Source organism: Spermophilus citellus (genome assembly GCF_964194105.1).
Source record: "Spermophilus citellus genome assembly, chromosome: 17".
Taxonomy (NCBI): Eukaryota; Metazoa; Chordata; class Mammalia; order Rodentia; family Sciuridae; genus Spermophilus; species Spermophilus citellus.
The window spans coordinates 13,292,854-13,310,871 of NC_138199.1; the positions used below are offsets into that span (position 1 = coordinate 13,292,854).

At 49.5% G+C, this 18,018-nt stretch overlaps 1 protein-coding gene across 3 annotated transcripts; it reads right to left on the reverse strand.

Moving 5' to 3' along the window:
- Nucleotides 1–1,257: 1,257 nt before the first annotated feature.
- On the reverse strand, nucleotides 1,258–15,638 carry ARHGEF15 (Rho guanine nucleotide exchange factor 15). Of its 3 annotated transcripts, none has more exons than XM_081269976.1 (16): nucleotides 15,500–15,638; nucleotides 12,249–12,907; nucleotides 11,647–11,979; nucleotides 11,280–11,334; nucleotides 10,234–10,292; nucleotides 9,935–10,146; nucleotides 9,665–9,825; nucleotides 9,355–9,507; nucleotides 8,526–8,655; nucleotides 6,575–6,649; nucleotides 6,379–6,471; nucleotides 6,134–6,294; nucleotides 5,887–6,039; nucleotides 5,550–5,632; nucleotides 5,339–5,443; nucleotides 1,258–4,289 (listed from the first exon to the last, which is right to left on the reverse strand). In XM_081269976.1, exons 2-16 carry the CDS (start codon nucleotides 12,856–12,858, stop codon nucleotides 4,138–4,140), a joined length of 2,535 nt encoding a protein of 844 aa, XP_081126102.1. In that variant the 5' UTR covers nucleotides 12,859–12,907; nucleotides 15,500–15,638; the 3' UTR covers nucleotides 1,258–4,137. The 3 variants fall into 3 exon arrangements, with proteins under 3 accessions (XP_081126102.1, XP_081126101.1, XP_081126103.1); XM_081269975.1 differs by lacking the exon at nucleotides 15,500–15,638 and adding an exon at nucleotides 14,943–15,042; XM_081269977.1 differs by lacking the exon at nucleotides 15,500–15,638 and adding an exon at nucleotides 14,943–15,042 and having other exon boundaries at nucleotides 4,153–4,289; nucleotides 5,887–5,990.
- Nucleotides 15,639–18,018: the final 2,380 nt, after the last annotated feature.

Below are 18,018 nucleotides of genomic sequence, written 5' to 3' on the forward strand. Positions count from 1 at the left end.
CTAGCTTACTCCCCCACCCCACCCCAAAACAGAGTAAAAACAAATCTCTGGTTTTATCACCTTTCTCTGCTCTATGTCTAGATTGAGTCAGGTTCTGCTGTACTCTCTCTTGGCTGTGGCTACGCCCTTCTGTGCCTGATGCAAAAGAGCCAATGCCAAATTTCTTTTTCTGCCGCAAACACCTTTTTGGTAAACCAAAGGAACAATAAAACAACCATTTGGAATTTCTCATTTTGCAGAGATTTAGCTGGTCCCCCAAATAAAAATACTCCTCCCTTGTACAACAACCCCAGTAGCAGTGGTGGATCATTCACAGTGGAGGATTAGACTCCATCTGCCATCTTGCACTCTCATTCCCCACTCCTGGGCTAACTACTGCAACTAATGCAAACCACAGCAAAAGAGGAAAAATAAACAGTTTAGCAAAAATCTAAACATTCAACTGGAGTCGGTGCTGTTAAATGTGCTGGATCCCTCTTCTTTTGCCCATACTTATGAACATGGAATGTCCACACCTGGTTTGACAGAGGCACAGCTCAGGAGCAGCATGGACCCAGCATAGGTCTGAACTTGGCAGGTTTCCTGAGCCCAGCCAAGGAAAGCAGGCTGGAACAAAGGGTCCCAGGAATTCTCTGGAGGAGCAGCAGCAGCACCATGCCTATCTCCAATCTCTTGGTCTCATCACTGAGGATGACTGGAGACAAGGCAGTCAGCAGAGAGGTCCCTGTCACAACGCAGTGACACCAGCTGGCATCTTCCTGCTGAAGACTTCTGGACAGAGGAGATGATACCGATGCTTGGCAGTGATCCATAGAAAACCCTCTGTATGGAAGGGAAGCGAACCAGGAACCCAGAACACCTGGCTTGAGCCTTGAGCACCCCTGTAGCAGATGCCTACTTGGGGTTCTCAGAAACTAAAGGGATTGGAGTATGCAGCAATGGGGGTGCTGGGTCCTGCTGCTTCTGAAGCTCCATCTCAGCAGCCCTCTGCAGCGCCACCTCCACCAGCAGCTGGAAGCTGCTGAAGTCCTCCTTGTCCTGCTCTGGGGGTGTGGGCGGTGGTGTGTTGAAAAGTCCACCTGTGGGGCTCCCAGCCTCAGCCCTGGTCAGCAGGGCAAGTGTACTACCAGGGGTCACTAGGGACTTGGGGGACTCCAGCTCCCCTGGTGGGAAGGAGGCTGCTGGCTTTTCCCCCTGGCCTGTGTGGAGCGGCATGGAGCACACAGACGGCCGCGTACCTGCAGGGCCTAGCCTCAGCAACTTAATGAGATTGTAAACAACCTGGTGAGACCCTATCTCAAAATTTAAAAATAAAACAAAAAGGATTGGGTATGTGGCTCAGTGTATGAGTATCCTTAGGTTCAATCTATGAAGCCAATGCCTGGCAGAGAATGGGAGAACAATGTGAAGAGGGAGAGAGAGAATCAAGGATGAGCCAAGTAACCAGCTGCCAGGACCTGTAACACCTGTATTTCCCCACCCCCCATCATTCTTCCTCTTCTGTCTTCTTTACCTCATTTTGCTAAGGTTCTCACTCTTGCACATCTGCTCCTTTCCCATATAGTTGTGCTTCATGCCCTTCAGGCTCCTGGAACAGATCTGCAGAATCCAGACCCCTGCAGGACTGCACACTCAGGTCATCCCAAAATGAAAAGAGTGCTCTAAGATACCAGAAACCAACTCCAGGAAGACAGGAAACACGTCAATTTCCTTTCTCCCCTGTCTACTCAGTCTCTTTTGGAACAAATGGTTATATTTTACATGCCTTTCTGTCTCCAAGGTAAGTCTTAGCTGGTGCCCGTCTCCCCCTTATCTCACCATTAGAACTTCAGAATTGGAGCATGGATACTTCCTTAGTGTAGGACTTTAGTAAGAGATGAAAAGCTGGGAGGGAAAATATGTAGGGCATATGTGTAGCTTTGTGTCTGCTCCTGGATATCTGTCTGTCTGTCTCTGAGTATCTGTTTGTCTCTAATGCCAAAGAGCAAGAGGGATGGGGAGAGACTCCCCCCAACAGGGAACTTGAAGGAGCACATGCATCAGTTCCATTCCCCACTCCCTCTCCCTTCTGCTCCTGGCCTATAATCCCCTTGTTGCTACTTTCCCCAGATCTTCCTTCTTGTCAACTGGGTCTTAGCTCAAATATCATCAATCCAGGGTCTTCCAAAAGCCACCCCACCCTGCTATATTGTTTATTAATTTGTTGACTTTGTAATTGCTCCCCCGCCCCAGTGTAGGACCTTGGAGAAAAGGATCGTGTCTTTATCATCTGTATCTCTTCAGATCCTGAAACAGTGCATGGAACATAGAAGGGACTCAACAAAGAGGCGCAGAACTGAATCAAACACAGAAATGCTTGGCTTCTCAGTAAGAGGCCTTTATTGCCGACTTGCTTCTCCTTTTAGCCTTCTCATTGCATCTTCATTCTCTTCCAGAGCCCCAGTCATGCCTGGTGTTGCCCAGACTTCTACCTCAGCTTGCAGCAGCCCCTCAAATCAATGCAGTTGCTCCCACCACCACTGCCACCTTAGATGTCTCCGGAGCTGTGAGTGAGCCAACACTCTCAGGCCTTGCACCTGGTCTCTGAGCCTCAATTCCCAGAGGAACAGACGCCTGCTCTTAACACCTTTCCAACTAGGTCCACTACCCCTTACAAAACCATATTTGTAGGCCATTGCTCCTTTGAGCACACAGTGCCCTAGTGAAGCTTCCATGCAACTCCACCAACATTTATTGAAGGTTTCCCATACAACAGGCACCATGCTAGGTGAATCTCCAAAGTAATGGACTTGCTAAGTGCCAGGGCTCTTCTCCCTCCAAGTTTCGAGTGTCCCTGTACCTCTTGCTGTTGACATGGCATTTTCTGTCCCGGGCAAGTTGCCATGCTTGAGCTGAAGGGACAGTGCAACAGTCTAGTGCAGAGAAGACTGTGTCCCGGGCCTGGGCCTCCACTAACCAGTCACTGCCTGTTTTGCTGTCTCCAGCCTTCATCTCCTTTGGCATCATGGAGGCAATTTCTTAGCTGGAAGCAGGCGCTCTGCTTGAGGTTAGGCAGCACCACTAGATCTCCAGGCTCTCTGCACTGTTCATTCCTGTTTCCGTGAGAGGATCAGGATCTAAGTGAGAAGATCAGACTTGCAGCAGGCCTATGAGCCTCAACTCCCATTTCTTCACCCAAACCTGGGACCCAGAGCACACTCAGTCTGAGGCTGAGGATGGCTGACATGATAGTTCAAGTTGGGAGAAAATGCAGGCAGGAAATATGGAAGCCAGTATTGGGGGCAAGGAGAAGGACTTCAAAGGACCTTGAGTCCAAGCTACTGACCATCTTCTGTCCCTTGGGCTCCCTAGCTCTGGCCTCTGATTGCCAAGCTACACCCAGCTCCTCTGGAGCTCAGACCTAATGTCTTTCTTGGAGAGAATAAAAGGGAAACTGCAAGGTAAGGAAAGAAATGGAGCATTTAGTCATGGAAGGGTGGCTACCATACACACATACCATGTTCAGCAGAATCACCTTTCCTGTACATAAACACACAGATGCACACATGCACATACACACACACATTCTCTGAAATGCATATTCTGGATTCTTTTAGAAGAGAGGAACTGGATTGAGAGGGCACAGGAGGTACCCAGGAATAGAATCTAGTATTTCACAGACTCAAAGGGCAGCACCAGTGGTTGCTGTAGAACCAAGCAGGGTGACTACTGGGTGCTTCAGCTCAGATCCCTGTCTTCTTTGGCTGGAAGGGTCCCTGCTTATCCCCATTGGCTATGGCGTTTGATGTCCAATGCAGTCCTTTTTTAACTGCGTTGACCGGCATGGTCTTCCTTGGCTGTGAGCATAGCAAAGATACTTGTTGGCAAAGGGCTCGGCCAGCTCAGTACCCATTGACCACTCTGTACTAAGCTTGTGTCTCCATTGGCAACACATTCAAGCCATCCTTATTCTTTCTTATTGCTCTGGGCTCAGACAGCCTTGTTTCATTGGCTGCCCAGTCCTGATGCTCAGTTCCCATTGGTTGCCACTAGAGGTAGTGTTTCCACTGACTGTGAGTCCAATGGATGGTTGGACTAGCTTTGTCCTCTCCATGTACACTGCCAGAGCCCCAGCTTGTGCTCCATTCCCAGTTTGCATCAGGGTGCAGAGGTGCTAGGGGTGCCTGAAGAGGGTCCGACAGCCTCAAGAAGTCTCTGGTGCTGACGAAGATGCTTCCTTCTTTCGTGTTCTCCTGTGACTTCACACACCAACTGGGCAGGGAAGGCCCCAGGAAGCCCCTTCAGCCAGCCTGAGGAAAGAGACAGGGGCTCAATTGGGGTGGGTTCAGAGGACAGGTGAAGAGGGAAAGGAGGCCCTATAGGATCTCAGGCCTTCGGGGGTCAAAGTGGGGATGGGAATTAGTAGAGAAGCCTGGAGCATCGGTAGAAAGACATGAGCATCAGATGCTGCTCTGGGAGTGACAGCAGTATCAGAGAGGATCTGGGTCACTCCTCTGTTGAGTCCTGCAGGGGCCCCCTCATGCCACTTAGAGTAAGCCACGGAGATCTTACAGGGAACTTCAAGGTCCTACAAGATATGGTCTCTGTTACCTCTCTAATTTCATTTGTTTCTTTCCCATTTTCTGGCTCCCTCTTGTCCTCCTTACCCTCCCTCCATCACAACAGCAGGCCATAGGGCCTTGTCACTGCCTGTTTCCTTCAACTGGGACACTTTTCCTCCTGACACCATAAGCCTAAATTACTCATGTGCATCAAGCTCACATGTTGCCTCCTCACTGAGATCCACCTCAGCCTCCCTATTTGAAACTGTAATTCTGTTAACTCTGGAATTCCTGGCTTCCTTACTTTTTTCTCCTTTGGTTTAACCATTGCACTAACTGCCTTCCAAGAGACCACATATTATTTACTTATTTGTCAGGTTTGTTTGCTTATTTGTGTGTGTGTGTGTGTGTGTGTGTGTGTGATGCTGGGGATTGAACTCAGGGCCATATGCATGTGAAGTAAGCACTCTACTAACTGAGCTATATCCCCAGCCTCATGGTTTTTTGGTTTTTGTTTTTTGGTTTTTTAATTGTCTCATGTTTATTTTATTTTATACATGCTCCCAGGCTGGGAATGTAGCTCAGTGGTAGAGTACTTGCCTAACATATGGAAGGCCCTGGGCTCAATCCCCAGCACAGCAGAAAGAAGAAAGAAAGAAAGGAAGGAAGGAAGGAAGGAAGGAAGGAAGGAAGGAAGGAAGGAAGGAAGATGAATGCATGCTTCAGCAGGGCAGGAGTGAGCCTTTATATGTGTTTAATGCATGTTGATTGAATCAGTAAATGAAAGATTCTCTCACCTTCAGGACTCTTGTGCAGTTGTTTGGATGGAGCTCTGGATTCCAGAATCCGTGCCTCAGTCTTGGCAGGTGTAGATGGCTCTGAACACAGTTCCTGGGAACACTCTGGTAGAGGGCATTCAGTGGGATCCAGATTCTTTTTAGCTTCTCCCCAATATTCCCCTTAAGACTCATTTTTTTCCTTCCCTTCTCCCCTGTATGGGACACTCACCACAGTCCTCATAGATGGTGTCTGGGGAACAGGGAAGAGGGCCTGGGGTAGGGAAGGCTCCCAGCCAGCGCTGCATGTCTGATCTGGTGGGGATAGAGGGAGGGGTCACAGTTGGCCCAGGAGAGCCTCCTGGTGGTGAGATAGAAGCCACAGAGGTGAAAGAATGGTGAATGAGTTGGTGGGGTCTGAGGTCAGAGGAGGGGATCCCACGGATGTTTTTTGTTTGTTTGTTTTTGATGCTGAAGGTTGAACCCAGGACCCTGTGCATGCTGGGCAAGTGCTCTACCACTAAGCTCCACCCCTCAGCCCCCAAGGATGTTTTCTGGAGACAACTCACAGGGAGGAAGCTTGGAGTAGCCGATGGGTGGGGCGTCCCTGGTGGTTGCTGAGAAGGGAAAGACGGAAGGTAGGGGGTCCAGATGGGTCTGGAACCTGCTGGGCCTGCACCAGGGAGCGATGGGCATAGTCCAGAACCTGTAGCCGCTGCCCACTGCCCAGGAAAGAGGGCGTTCAGAAGGAGAGCAGGAATCCTACTGGAGGCCTCCTCTACACTCCAGTCTGGGCTCCCTCTCCTCCGGACCCACCTCTTGGGCTGAGTGATGAGCAGCAGGTCACTGAAGAGCAGCAGGCAGAGGGGGGTGAAGCGAGGCCTGGAGGTGAAGAGCATACCCCCTCTCCTGCACCCTAACTCCGTCAGCTCCCCCTGCAACTCCAGGCGCCGTGACCAGGAGACCAGGGGCAGAGCCTGAGAGGAAGCAAAGGAGGGTTTAGCTTCGAAGTAGCACCGTGGGGAAGGGCAAGATGGAAGAAGCTCCGGGTAGGCACTAACCTTGACTTTGTGGAAGCGCAGCCTTTGGGTGAGTCGGATCAGCTCTTCAGTCTGCTTCATGCGCCCCACCTCAGCGCTGCAACGCTCGATGATCTGAGTGAGCAGAGCCGAGTCACCCACCCCAGCAGCCGGGCCCCTGCTCCCTCCCACCTTTCCCTTCTACTTGGTCACCTCTCCCACTCTTTCTCCTGCCCACCTTGCTGACAGCACCCAAGGCCTTCTGAGCATTCTCCTGGCGACTGGATCCCTCCTCTGTCTGGCGCAGGATATTCTGGAGATAAGGAAGAAGATAACTGGGCCCACTGCTCAGCCCTGGGATTCAGAGGGGCCACAACTTCTCCCCAATATTCCCCTTAAGACTCGTTTTTTCCTTCCCCTCTTCCCTGTATGGGACACTCACCACAGTCCTCACAGATGGTGTCTGGGGAGCAGGGAAGAGGGCCTGGGGTAGGGAAGGCTGCCTGACTTGGAGAAATGCTAAGTTTGGGGTTCATAAGGCAGTGGGAACAAGCCTCAGTCGGGTCCACTCACCAGCCACAAAACTCTGAGTGAACAAGACATGTTACCTTTCTGAGCCTCAGTTTCCCCCAATTGTAAAATGCAGTTTATATCTACATAACATATCAATGCCATTGTTGTGAGGATTTAAGGAGGTAATATTAGACAATCTTGGCATACAATAAAAGCTGAAAAAGAGCCGGGCGTGGTGGCGCACACTTGTAATCCCAGTGGCTCGGGAGGCTGAGGCAGGAAGATCACAAGTTCAAAGCCAGCCTCAGCAATTTAGCAAGGCCCTAAGCAATTCAGAGAGACCCTGTCTCTAAATAAAATATAAAAAACTGGGGATGTGGCTCAGTGGTTAAACACCTCTGGGTTCAATTACCAGTACGAAAAATATACATATATGTGTAAATAAAAAGCTGAAAAAGAGGGTGGCTATATTTAAATAATTATTAACCATACTATGAGTGCAACAATATAGCAGGGTAGTTAAGAGTACCTGGGTTTCACTTTAGGCTCCGTTGCTTATTTTTGCATGAGCTAGGAAAGTTATTTTACCCATGCCTAAGTTTCCTCTTCTATATAGGATAAATAATAGTTACTACTCTCACAAGTTGTCAGTGATGTTAAACAGGTATATAGCACTAAAAACTATACCTAGAACCGCACACTCAATAGCTGTTAAGATATTATGATTGGTATCATTTTTATTATTGTGTTATCTATACTAAGGATGGATAAAGCTGAATAAGACAAAGAATGTAGACTGAAGGAATAGTTCAGTGGTATAACACTTTCCTAGCATGCACAAGGCCCTGGGTTTGATCCTCCAGCACTGCAAAAAATAAAGTCACAAAAAAATCTGATTATCTAGTTGGAGACTATTCACATGAATATCTCTACATTGAGTGACCTGGTTAGAAAAGAATCTCAACTTTGCAATAGAAGAATGTTTGTTTGTGTGTTTGTTTTAATCTTTTGTTGTTGTTTATTTTTTTAATGTGGTGACAGGGGTTGAACCCAGGGCCTCATGGATGCTAGGCAAATGCTTTGCCACTGAGCTCCCTAGTCCTAGAAGAGTATTTCTAAACCTTCTTCCACCCGCCTCAGTATTACCTTGTTAAGGAAGGATTTTAAGACATTTTTCCTCTAAGTATCCTACCCATCACAACTTCTACTTTTTATTTATTTATTTTCAGTGTTGGGGATTGAACCCAGGGCCTTGAGCATGCTAGACAATCACTCTCACTGAGCTACCTCCCCAGTCTCCCCTCCCCAAATGAAAATTTAATTCTACATTCTGTAAATCTGCTTATATTCCATTTTTGAAATACCACAACCATTGGAATATTTAAGATTTTAATTTTCATCCCCCAGAGAACCATTTTTGCCCCTTTGGAGGTGATATCAACTAGTTAGTGGCTGAGCAGAGAAAGTTAAGTCTAGAACTCATGTCTCCCGCCAGAGGCCCTTTTCTTGTACCTAGTCTGTTCTCTGGTGCATTCCGGTATCTCCAAGTAGGGTGTCCAGGGTCCTGAACTGAGAGGCCCAGATTAGGAGTAATTTGTGGGTAGGAAATAGTGCTGACCAGAACAGAAACCCTTGGCAAAAGACCTTCAGTGGGACTGGAAGGATAGAAAAGGTACCTGTAGCAACATGCGGAGCCGGGTGATGCGCTGGAAAGGCAGCAGCAAGAAGGATGGTAGCGGAAGCCGCTCACACTTGGGGAGGCTCTGCAGCCTACGCAACTCCGAAGAGAAGCGCATGTTTGTGTCCCTGCAAAAAAAACAGGCCCAGCTGGCTAGTGGCTGCTACCTGGAGCAAGGCACTGATCCCTCAGTTGCTCTGACCTCAGAGACGCTCACTCCAGCTTCCTCCCACACCTCTGGGATACAATAATCCTCCTTTATTCGTGGTTTTTTGCTTTCCACAATTTCAATTAGCCAAAGTCAACTTCAGTCATAAAATGTTAAATAGGAAATTGCAGAAGCAAACAATTCATAAGTTTTAAATTATGTGCTTTTCTAAGTAATGTGATAAAATCTCAAGCCATTCCCTTCCATTCCACCTGGAACTTGACTCATCCCTTTGTCCAGCATATCCACATCCTATACCCTACCCTCCCATTAGTCACTTAGTAACTGTACCAGTTATCAGATTGACTGTGGAGATATTGCACTGCTTCCAAATAACACTTATTTTAATAATGGCAACTGCCATTATTAAGTGTACTAAAGTGCAAGAGAAGTGATGTTAGCAATTTTACTACAGTATATTGTTATAACTTTTCCATTTTATTAATCAATGTTATTAATCTCTTACTCTGCCTAACTTATAAATTAAACTTTACTATTTGTATGTAGGTATAGGAAAAACATAGAATATATAGGGCTTAGTACTAGTCACAGTTTCAGGCATCTACTGGGGGTCTGAGAACATATTCCCCCATAGAGTCTGAGGGAATACCCTACTCACATTAGGCGACTGTAGGTCTCCTCCTGATACTGTTGATTCCGCACATAATCCACATACACCGAGAAGGGACCCACTGCATGAGCGTGCACCACATCACATAGGTCACTGATGTGTGGCGAAGAACGCACACGGGACAGTAATGTTCCTAGAAACCTGAAGGAGTTGGGGGAGCAAGCAATGGAGGGGTGCAGACAGCTGGGTCTTCAGGTGCTTCCTGGGTCCATGGAAGGAAGAACCTGGTAGGGAGAAAGCTAACGGGATGCTCAGCAGCCCCAGGTCAGGATTCCTGGGAAGGCAGGATTCCACTGACCGCTCACTGACGCTCTGGACTCGCTGCACATTGGAGAAGAGTGTGTGGTGATCCCGAGGGGTGAGTGTGTCCCGAAGTGCCTGGCTCAGCACAAAGGTGTCAGTCAGCAGCTGCAGGGAGCGCAGGTAGGAGGCCTCAGATGTCACCACCTCGAATAGGCTCTGGGAAGGGCAGGGCCATAGTGCAAAGTGCCACTCATAACCAGCCTAGGACCCAGGACACCCTCCTCCCCTATGTCAGCCTCCCCAGCCCCACCTCAAGTGTGCCCACCTCCTGCATGCGCCTCTCTTGGGGACTGAGGGTCTCCAGGAGGCCACTGGCTCGCACAGCTGGAAGCTCCTGCCACAGGGTGTTTCGAGGTCCAGGGGGCCGTGTGAAAGTGGAAGGTTCCCCAGGATTTGCTGGAGAGGGACCCCCATCCTCACCAACCCCCCACAGCTCCTCTGATAGCACAGCTGCTCGGTAGGTCTGGTACAGAGGTTCTGGAACGCAGACAGAGCACATCAGGAAAGTCGAGAGCCCTGGACCCTTTCTCTACAGAATTGACCCCCAGATCCAGAGACGCTCACCATCCTGCAGGGGCAGCTCCCAGTTCTGTTCCTTTAGTCCCTCCAGCCCCTCTTCATCCCTGTGGAAAGAGAAAGCTAAGGGAGTCCCCAAGGCCACAGCTCCATGGGTGCTGTTCACATGACACTGGAAGTGATGCATAAACCACATGCATGTTGTATGTAGGGACCCAAGTGGCTCCCCAGATGTTTTATGTGCCTGCTGTAAGGGAAGCCTTGAACTAAAGGGGGCCCCATCCATTCCTGTTATTTCAACTACTGTGTACCAGAGACTTCCAAATCTGTTTCCAGCTCTTTTATGTAGCAATTATTGCCTGCCCAGTATTTATTTTTTAATTTTATTTTTGCAGTGTGAGAGAGAAAACCCAAGGTCTTGAGCATGTCAGGCAGGCACTCCACCACTGGACCACATCCCTAGCCCTGCAACCATTATCTGGAAGGTCCTATTTGTGCCTTAATGAAACTCCACATGGCCAAACTCTTACACCTGCCTACCACTCCCACAGTTCAGTCTCCCCTGTTCTGGTCACTGGTACCAGGACCATTCACTCGCACTAAAAGCCATACTAGTAAATGATTGATGAATAAATAAATGGATCTGAATTGCCTCTGATCACAACAATAAATCTAAGATGATTAACAAGCCCAGATGACATAGAAGACATGGTCATGGTTGCCAAATGGATTTGTGGATAATAATCGCAATAAAGGTTCAAAGTGAGAAAACAGAATTAAAATGGAGAACTTGCTATGGATCAGCTCTTTAGCAATATACCCCAATGATCCCATGGACTAGCTGGGATATTCTTATGCCCATTTCCTAAGTAAGAATGCTGAGACCCCAGAAAGGCTGAGAATTTGTATAAAGTCACATAACTAAGAGGGGACAGAGCTGGGATAAGAAATCGGGACTGCCTGTCTCTATAGCCCTAGCCCTTCTTCCTTTCACCTTTGTGGAGGTGGGATTCACCTGGACCTGAAGGATAGCCTGCCCTCAGGTAGAAGACAGTAGGGAGAAGAGTGGAGAATAAGGGTAGAGAATCCTGTACCTTCCCTCCATGGCTGTAGGATGAGCATTCCCAGGAGCTTCATCAGGACTCTCCGCTGGAGAGAGAACCCAGAGTGAAAAGAACAAACCTCCAAGACTCCTAGCCCAGGACTCCTAACCCCAGCCCTAGCAGAGACTGATGCTATTAAAAACTACAACTCCCATCAGCCCAGAGCAGCAGCTGGTTGAAGAAGAAAACTCCCAGGGCCTGTAGCTTGTAGCTGGTTGGGTTTTAGGCCAATCCACCTATGCCCCGCCCCTTCAAAGCACAAAAATTCTACACACAGACACACATATGCATAGGCGCGCGCGCACACACACACACACACACACACACACACACACACATAAACACACAGACCCTGTACCTGTTTGGATTCCATCTTCAGAAGGTAGATCAAGATCTGGCTGCGGAGCTTCCCCAGAGATGGTGGTATCCTGTCTGACCCGAGTTGGTTTAGGGGGTTTGAGAGGTGGCAGGAGCTTGCGTTCAGCAGTGGACCGATAAGAAGTGAGGACCACTGCGGGGTGACTGATGCTTGGAGGGTTAGGGCAGGAGCGGGAGGTCCTTAGCGGGGAGGCACGACAGAGAGCCCTGGGGCCATCTTCAGGGCTCCCCACTGGCACCCATCGGAGCTCCAGGCCAGGCCGGGCTACGTGGCAGACACAGGGGCAGCATGGAGGGCAGGCAAGAGCAGCATCTGTGGCAGATGGGAGACCCTAAGGAGAAAGACCTTGGGGCCTGGGTGGCCCACCCCCAGGGATTCCTCTCAATATCAAGGTCCAGCCCTGGCATCTATACATCTCCTCCACCCTGTGTTCAAACCTCCAGAAATGTAGAAACCCGATTTTCCAAACACAAAATCCATTTTTGGAAAAAAAAAACTAGTCCATGAAATTTCCCAGTCTTCATTATTGAGAACAAAGATGAGCTCTAATGAGGCCACCCCAGCACCCTCCATATGCTTACCCAGAGCGCCATTCTCCTGGGACCCATTCCCGGCCAGGATGACGCGAGGAGCCTCTCTCTCCCCATTCACATCGGTTCCCCCTTGAGAACCCCGCTCCAGGGAGCCCGAAGTGTGTTTCTTGCTTTCAGCTCCCCATTCAAACCTGCCCGCCAGTCTCCGCACAGTGCCCGGGGCAGAGCCAGAGCCGTCCTGGTTGGGGGCCTCAGTCCCTGGGAGCAGGGGCAGAGCTGGGCGGGGTGACCCAGAGGGCTTAGGTGGGGGAACCGGGGACCAGGGAGTGGGTTCGGGAGAGATGGATCGCCGGGACGCTGGACTGGGGGACCTGGAAGATGAATCTGGGGGAGTCTGGGAGTCAAGACTGACTCTAGAAGCTGAGGGAGGCAGAAGGGCAGGGGGCTTGAGGGATGCAGCTGGGGGCTCCCAGAAAATAGGGGAGCACATGGGGGTTGGTGCCTCACTGGCAGCTCGGGGAAGTGCTTGTGGAGAGGAGCCATTGAGGGGAGGCCCCGGGGAGTGGGGAGCCCGGGGACGGGAAGGGGGCCGGGGGCGGATGATCCTCGGGGGCTTCTGAGTAGGGGGTGTTGCTGCAGGAAGGGACTGGGCCGACATCTTTCTCTGAGCTCTTCAAAAGAGTGGGGTGATCTGCTGGAGTCATCCCCTGAGGAGGATGGAGGAAGAGAGAGACCCTTTAGTGGGTAGACGGAGGCCATGTGAAGCCATGATTTGGGGTCAGGAGAAAAGGCTGGTGTATTTCCTCTCCTTCGTTCCGAATTGCACTGCCTTCCCTCGCCTCCATCTCCCATCCCTCCTTCTCATTCTGCCCCTGGACTCTCCTGCACAGCCTTTCTTGGTCCGGTTTCTCTTTATTTAAATTTTTTTTTGGGGGGGGGTACTGGGGATTGAACTCAGGGGCACTGACCACTGAGCCACAACCCCAGCCCTATTTTGTATTTTATTTAGAGACAGGGTCTCACTGAGTTGCTTAGTGCCTCACCATTACTGAGGCTAGATTTGAACTCACGATTCTCCTGCTTGGGAAGCCTCTGAAATTACAGGTGTGTGCCATCATGCCTGGCTTAAATTTTTGAATTTTTAAAAACATTTATGGTAGTGGTGATTGAATCCTGGAGCACTTAACCACTGAGCCACATCCCCAGCCCTTTTATATATATATATTTTATTTTAAGACAGGGTCTTCCTAAGTTGCCAAGGGACTCACTAAATTGCTGAGGCTGGCCTCAAACTTGTGAGTCTCCTGCCTCAGCCTCCAGATTTACTGGGATTACAGGTATGTATCACCATACCTGGCTTTATTTATTTATTTATACAGTACTGAGGATTGAACCTGGGGCCTTGCACATGCTAGGCAAGTGTTCTACCACTGAGCTACATTCCTAGTGTTTCTAAAATTTTATTTTGAGACAGGGTCTCACAAAATTGCCAAGGCTGGCCTCCAACTTGGCAATCCTCCTGCCTGGGCCTCCTGAGTAGCTGGGATTACAGGTCTGCACCACTGTACTAGGCTTCAAATTTTTGACTTCTGCTGCCACAGTCAGGCCAAGGGAGACAGTGGGACTAGGGGGAGCAGTGACTAGGTAGAGACCCAAGATACAGGATGCATGATGCAGGGAACCAGAGAACTAGTAAGATGCAGGAAAGGGAATCTGGCTTGCCATGACAGCTACTGTGTGTCTACCTAATAAACTGTGTGCCAATGTGAGTCGTGGAGGTTTATGTGTGTTTTAAAGGTGTTCCCTATCTGCTACCATACAAGTGGGGGCTGCATGGTGTGTGGTGAGTGTAGGTTGTATGTTCAGTAGGTAGGTGTGCAGTGGGAGGTAGACCGTGTGGTCTGTTAAGGAGTGTGTGATGTACGTGTATAAAATCGGGGTGTGAAGGTGTATGTGTGTTCCATGCTGTCTGGATGGAGTGTGGATTTGTGTGTGCGCAGGCGCATGTGTGCACGCCCCTGCCTGGGCTAGGAGAGATGCATCACTGTTTCCCTGCTCCAGCAGGCCCTCCACCCCCCATTTCCCAGTTCCTCTCTCCGGACTCTCCCTTTCCGGATTATTTTTAGTCTCCTTTTCCTGCCATGAAGATTCCTGGAGTCTCTGACCCCAGGAGACCAGGAGGCTCCTGCATGGTCTCGTCTGTCCCCTATTCTCTCATCCCTGCCCACCCACTCCCTGGGGCTGGTCACAGAGAGAGGCTCCACTGAAGGGCTGGGTCCTGCCAGGATGCCTGGGGAGGTGGCCGGAGACCAGAGAAAAGGATAGGACCAGCAGAGCCAAGACTTTGGGGCCTGAACTTCTCTTTCTCAGGAAAAGAGGCTGCAGTCCCAAGAAGATTGCAGAATCAGAATGGGGGTACAGGGGAGCCCAGACTCCCTTCAGGAGTCAGAAGTCACATCCCTCCTGGCCCCACATCAGGTTCTTTAGAACTGGTGATGTAGGATGGGGGCTGGGGGTTGTAGCCTGTGAGCTTTGTGCTCAGGGACCTCTGCATTCTGGCAGGAAGCCACTTAGCAAGGTGACCCTCACAGTAGCCTCAAGAGCTGGCTATCTCCTCCCCAGCCCCTGCCCCCCTCAGGGATCCCACTCCCCACTCCCTTTAGGCAGCAGCATTTACTTTCTTCCCCACACCCCACTCAGGCCTCTTGAAGGGACCAGGTACTCGGGGCCCCAAGCACTCACCCTTGAGTCCCCTCCACTCTCAGTCACCTCCCAGGGCTGAGTGAGTAGGGGCAGGAAACAGGAATTGGATCCTCCTCCCAACCGGACACCCCCCTCCCAACCACATTACACTCCACATGCGCACACTAGGGCTCTGGGAGACAGGAGGATCCCAGTATCCAGGGTGTCGCAGGTTAACAGGTCTGGAGAAGGGCTGAGACCCAGGCTAGAGATCAGAGTGCTCCACATGTGCACATCCCATCAGCTTTGCTGGGTGCACAGGGGCTCCCAGGACCGGGGTGGACAGGGTAGGGTGAGGATGGGGTGGTGATGGACCAGGGGCTGGGCTGACAGTACAGCATGGTTGTTATGTGTCTCTATCTCAGCTAAGGGATGGCGTGTGTGTGTGTGTGTGTGTGTGTGTGTGTGTGTGTCCTTACACAGCGTGTCTAACCATCTCTCCCACGACTTGCTCGACCGCCTGTCTCTTTAGCTTCCAACTAGTCCCCTGCATGTAAACCAGCCCACTATTTCACAGCGAGGGACCCCTAACTCTCCAGGGGTTCCCCATGATTTACCTTTATCTTTAGGAGTGTTTTCTGTTTTTCAGCCTGTCCTACCTGCCCATTGGAACAAGGCATGCAGGCTGAGTTCTCCAAGGGCTGAGGTCTCCAAGTGTCTGATCCTGTTTCTGGGGCAGGAGCTAAGGGCCCAGATTGCAATCTCCGCAAAGGAAGCCAGTTCCTCCGCCCCACCCAGCTATTGTGTCAGGAGTGTGTGTGTGTGTGTGTGTGTGTGTGTGTGTGTGTGTGATGTAGGAGGGAGAGGGGGGCCAAGAGCCAGGAGGTGAGGAGGATCGAACATTTATATCTCCTCCAAGTAGGTGTGACATTTGTTGGGACCCCTGCTGCTCACCATTCTCCAGTCCGTGACTCCCTGTCCCTCTAGGAAACTTTAATGATGATGGCCAGGAGTCCGTGCTCTAATGAGGAAGGCGGGATGGGAGGGGGTCCCTCTCACCTTTAATTTTCTCTGTGGTTGAGAAACAGTTCCCAGGGCTGGGGTGTGTCATTAAAAAAAAAACGAGGGAGTGAAATGAACCACGCCTCAGCCTGAAAAGTAAGGTGGTGAGAAGAAGATGCAACGGCTAGTTATGAGATCTGGAGGCTGGTGACGACACCCCAATGTCCGCCCTTGTCAGACCTGCACATACACACTCCAAATAAGACACTTAAGAAGAAAATCCAGAAAGCTGGCAGGGAAATATGCTTTCTTCCCTTTTCTCCAAGTAAAAGCCCAAAGTCTTTCTAGTGCCCAAGAAGAGCAAAACCTACCCTCTTCAACATTTTCTCTCAGATGCACTCCTACCCCAGGACCTTTTCACCAGCTGTGCCCTCTGCCTGGAAATCTTCTTTCCAATACATCCCCATGGACAATTCCTTCATCTTCAATTGGTTGAAGGACACACGTTGAATGAGGCCAGTCCCATCCATTTTTTTTGTTGTTGTTGTTCTTTTTAGTTATACATGATACTAGACACTCTTAAAAACTATAGAAATAGAATACTGCCTAGCATGCAAGAAGACCTCAGTTTCATCCCCAATGATCTCTCCCTCCCTCCCACCCACCACACACGAAATACAAGCTGCAATCTCATACCACATTTTGTGTGTGTGTGTGTGTGGTGCTGGGGATCTAACCCAGGGGCACTTTACAACTGAGCTACATCTCAAACCTTTTTTATTTTTTATTTTGAGACAAGGTCTCACTAAGTGGCCAAGCACTCGCTTTGAACTTGGATCCTCCTGCCCCAACTTCCTGACCTTCCTACCCCCTCCATAGTAATTATACTTTATAACATCCCACATAGTATACTTATATGTTATGTTTATAGTGAACAGTGAATTATTACTGTGGTTATTATTATTATTTCATTTTATTTTTGCTGTACTGGGATTGAACCCAATGTTTGTGCATGCGAGGCAAGCACTCTACCTCTGAACTACATCGCCAACCCTTTTTATTTTATTTTGAGACAGGGTCTCTGTCTCAAATGGCCAAGGCTGACCTCAAATTTGTGATCCTTCTGCCTCAGCCTCCCAAGTAGTTAAATCATCTTCTCACATTAGAAAGTAAACTTTCTGAGCTGGATATGGTGGTGCAAGCCTGTAATTCCAGCAACTTGGAAGGAGGATCTCAGTGTCAAGGCAGTCTGAACAACTGAGCAAGGCCCTAAGCAACTTAGGGAGAACCTGTCTCATGAACTGCCTCAGGTCTGAATGGGAATGTTCGGTCTTAAGAGGGGGAGTGAAGGAACCCAGTGTGGTGGCACATGCTGTAACCCCAATTTCTTGGGAGGCTGAGGTAGGAAGATTACAAGTCAAAGCCAACCTCAGCAACTTAGCAAGACCCTGTCTCAAAATAAAATACAAGGGCTGGGGATGCGACTCAGTGGTTAAGTGCCCTGGGTTCAATCCCTGGTACCAAAAAGAAAAAGAATGGAGACTGGCAGAGTGATACATACCTGTAATCTTAGCTACTCAGGAGGCTAAGGCAGATGCAAGTTTTGAAAACTTAGTCTTTTTTCTAAAATAAAAAATGAAAGGGCTGATGATGTGGCTCTGATAGAGAGCCCTTGGGTTCAACCCCCAGTGCTGCATTTAAAAAAGAAAGAAAGGAAAAAAGGGGGCTGAGGATATAGCTCAGTTGGTAGAGTGATTTCCTTGCATGCACAAGGCCATGGTTTGATCCCCAGCACCACAAAAAAGAAAGAAAGGAAAAAAAAAGTGGAACAGAAAAGAGAAATTGGATGGTGCAGGACCTGTTCTCCCTGTCTAGTCTGAGCTTATCTCCTTGTTCTCCTCCCTTTAATCCTACTCCAAACAGACATACTCCCACCCAGGATTTTCACCCACATTCAGGAGAAACTCCCAAAGGTCACACTGTGAATATTCGAACATTCCTGACAAAGTGGGTCCACTGCTCAAAGCAACTAACTGCAAAGATAAAAACAATGACTTCAAATCTATAAAAGTCACCAGGTTTATGCCCCACTCCATTCCAACAAGGTATATATAATCTGAAAAAAATTACTGAA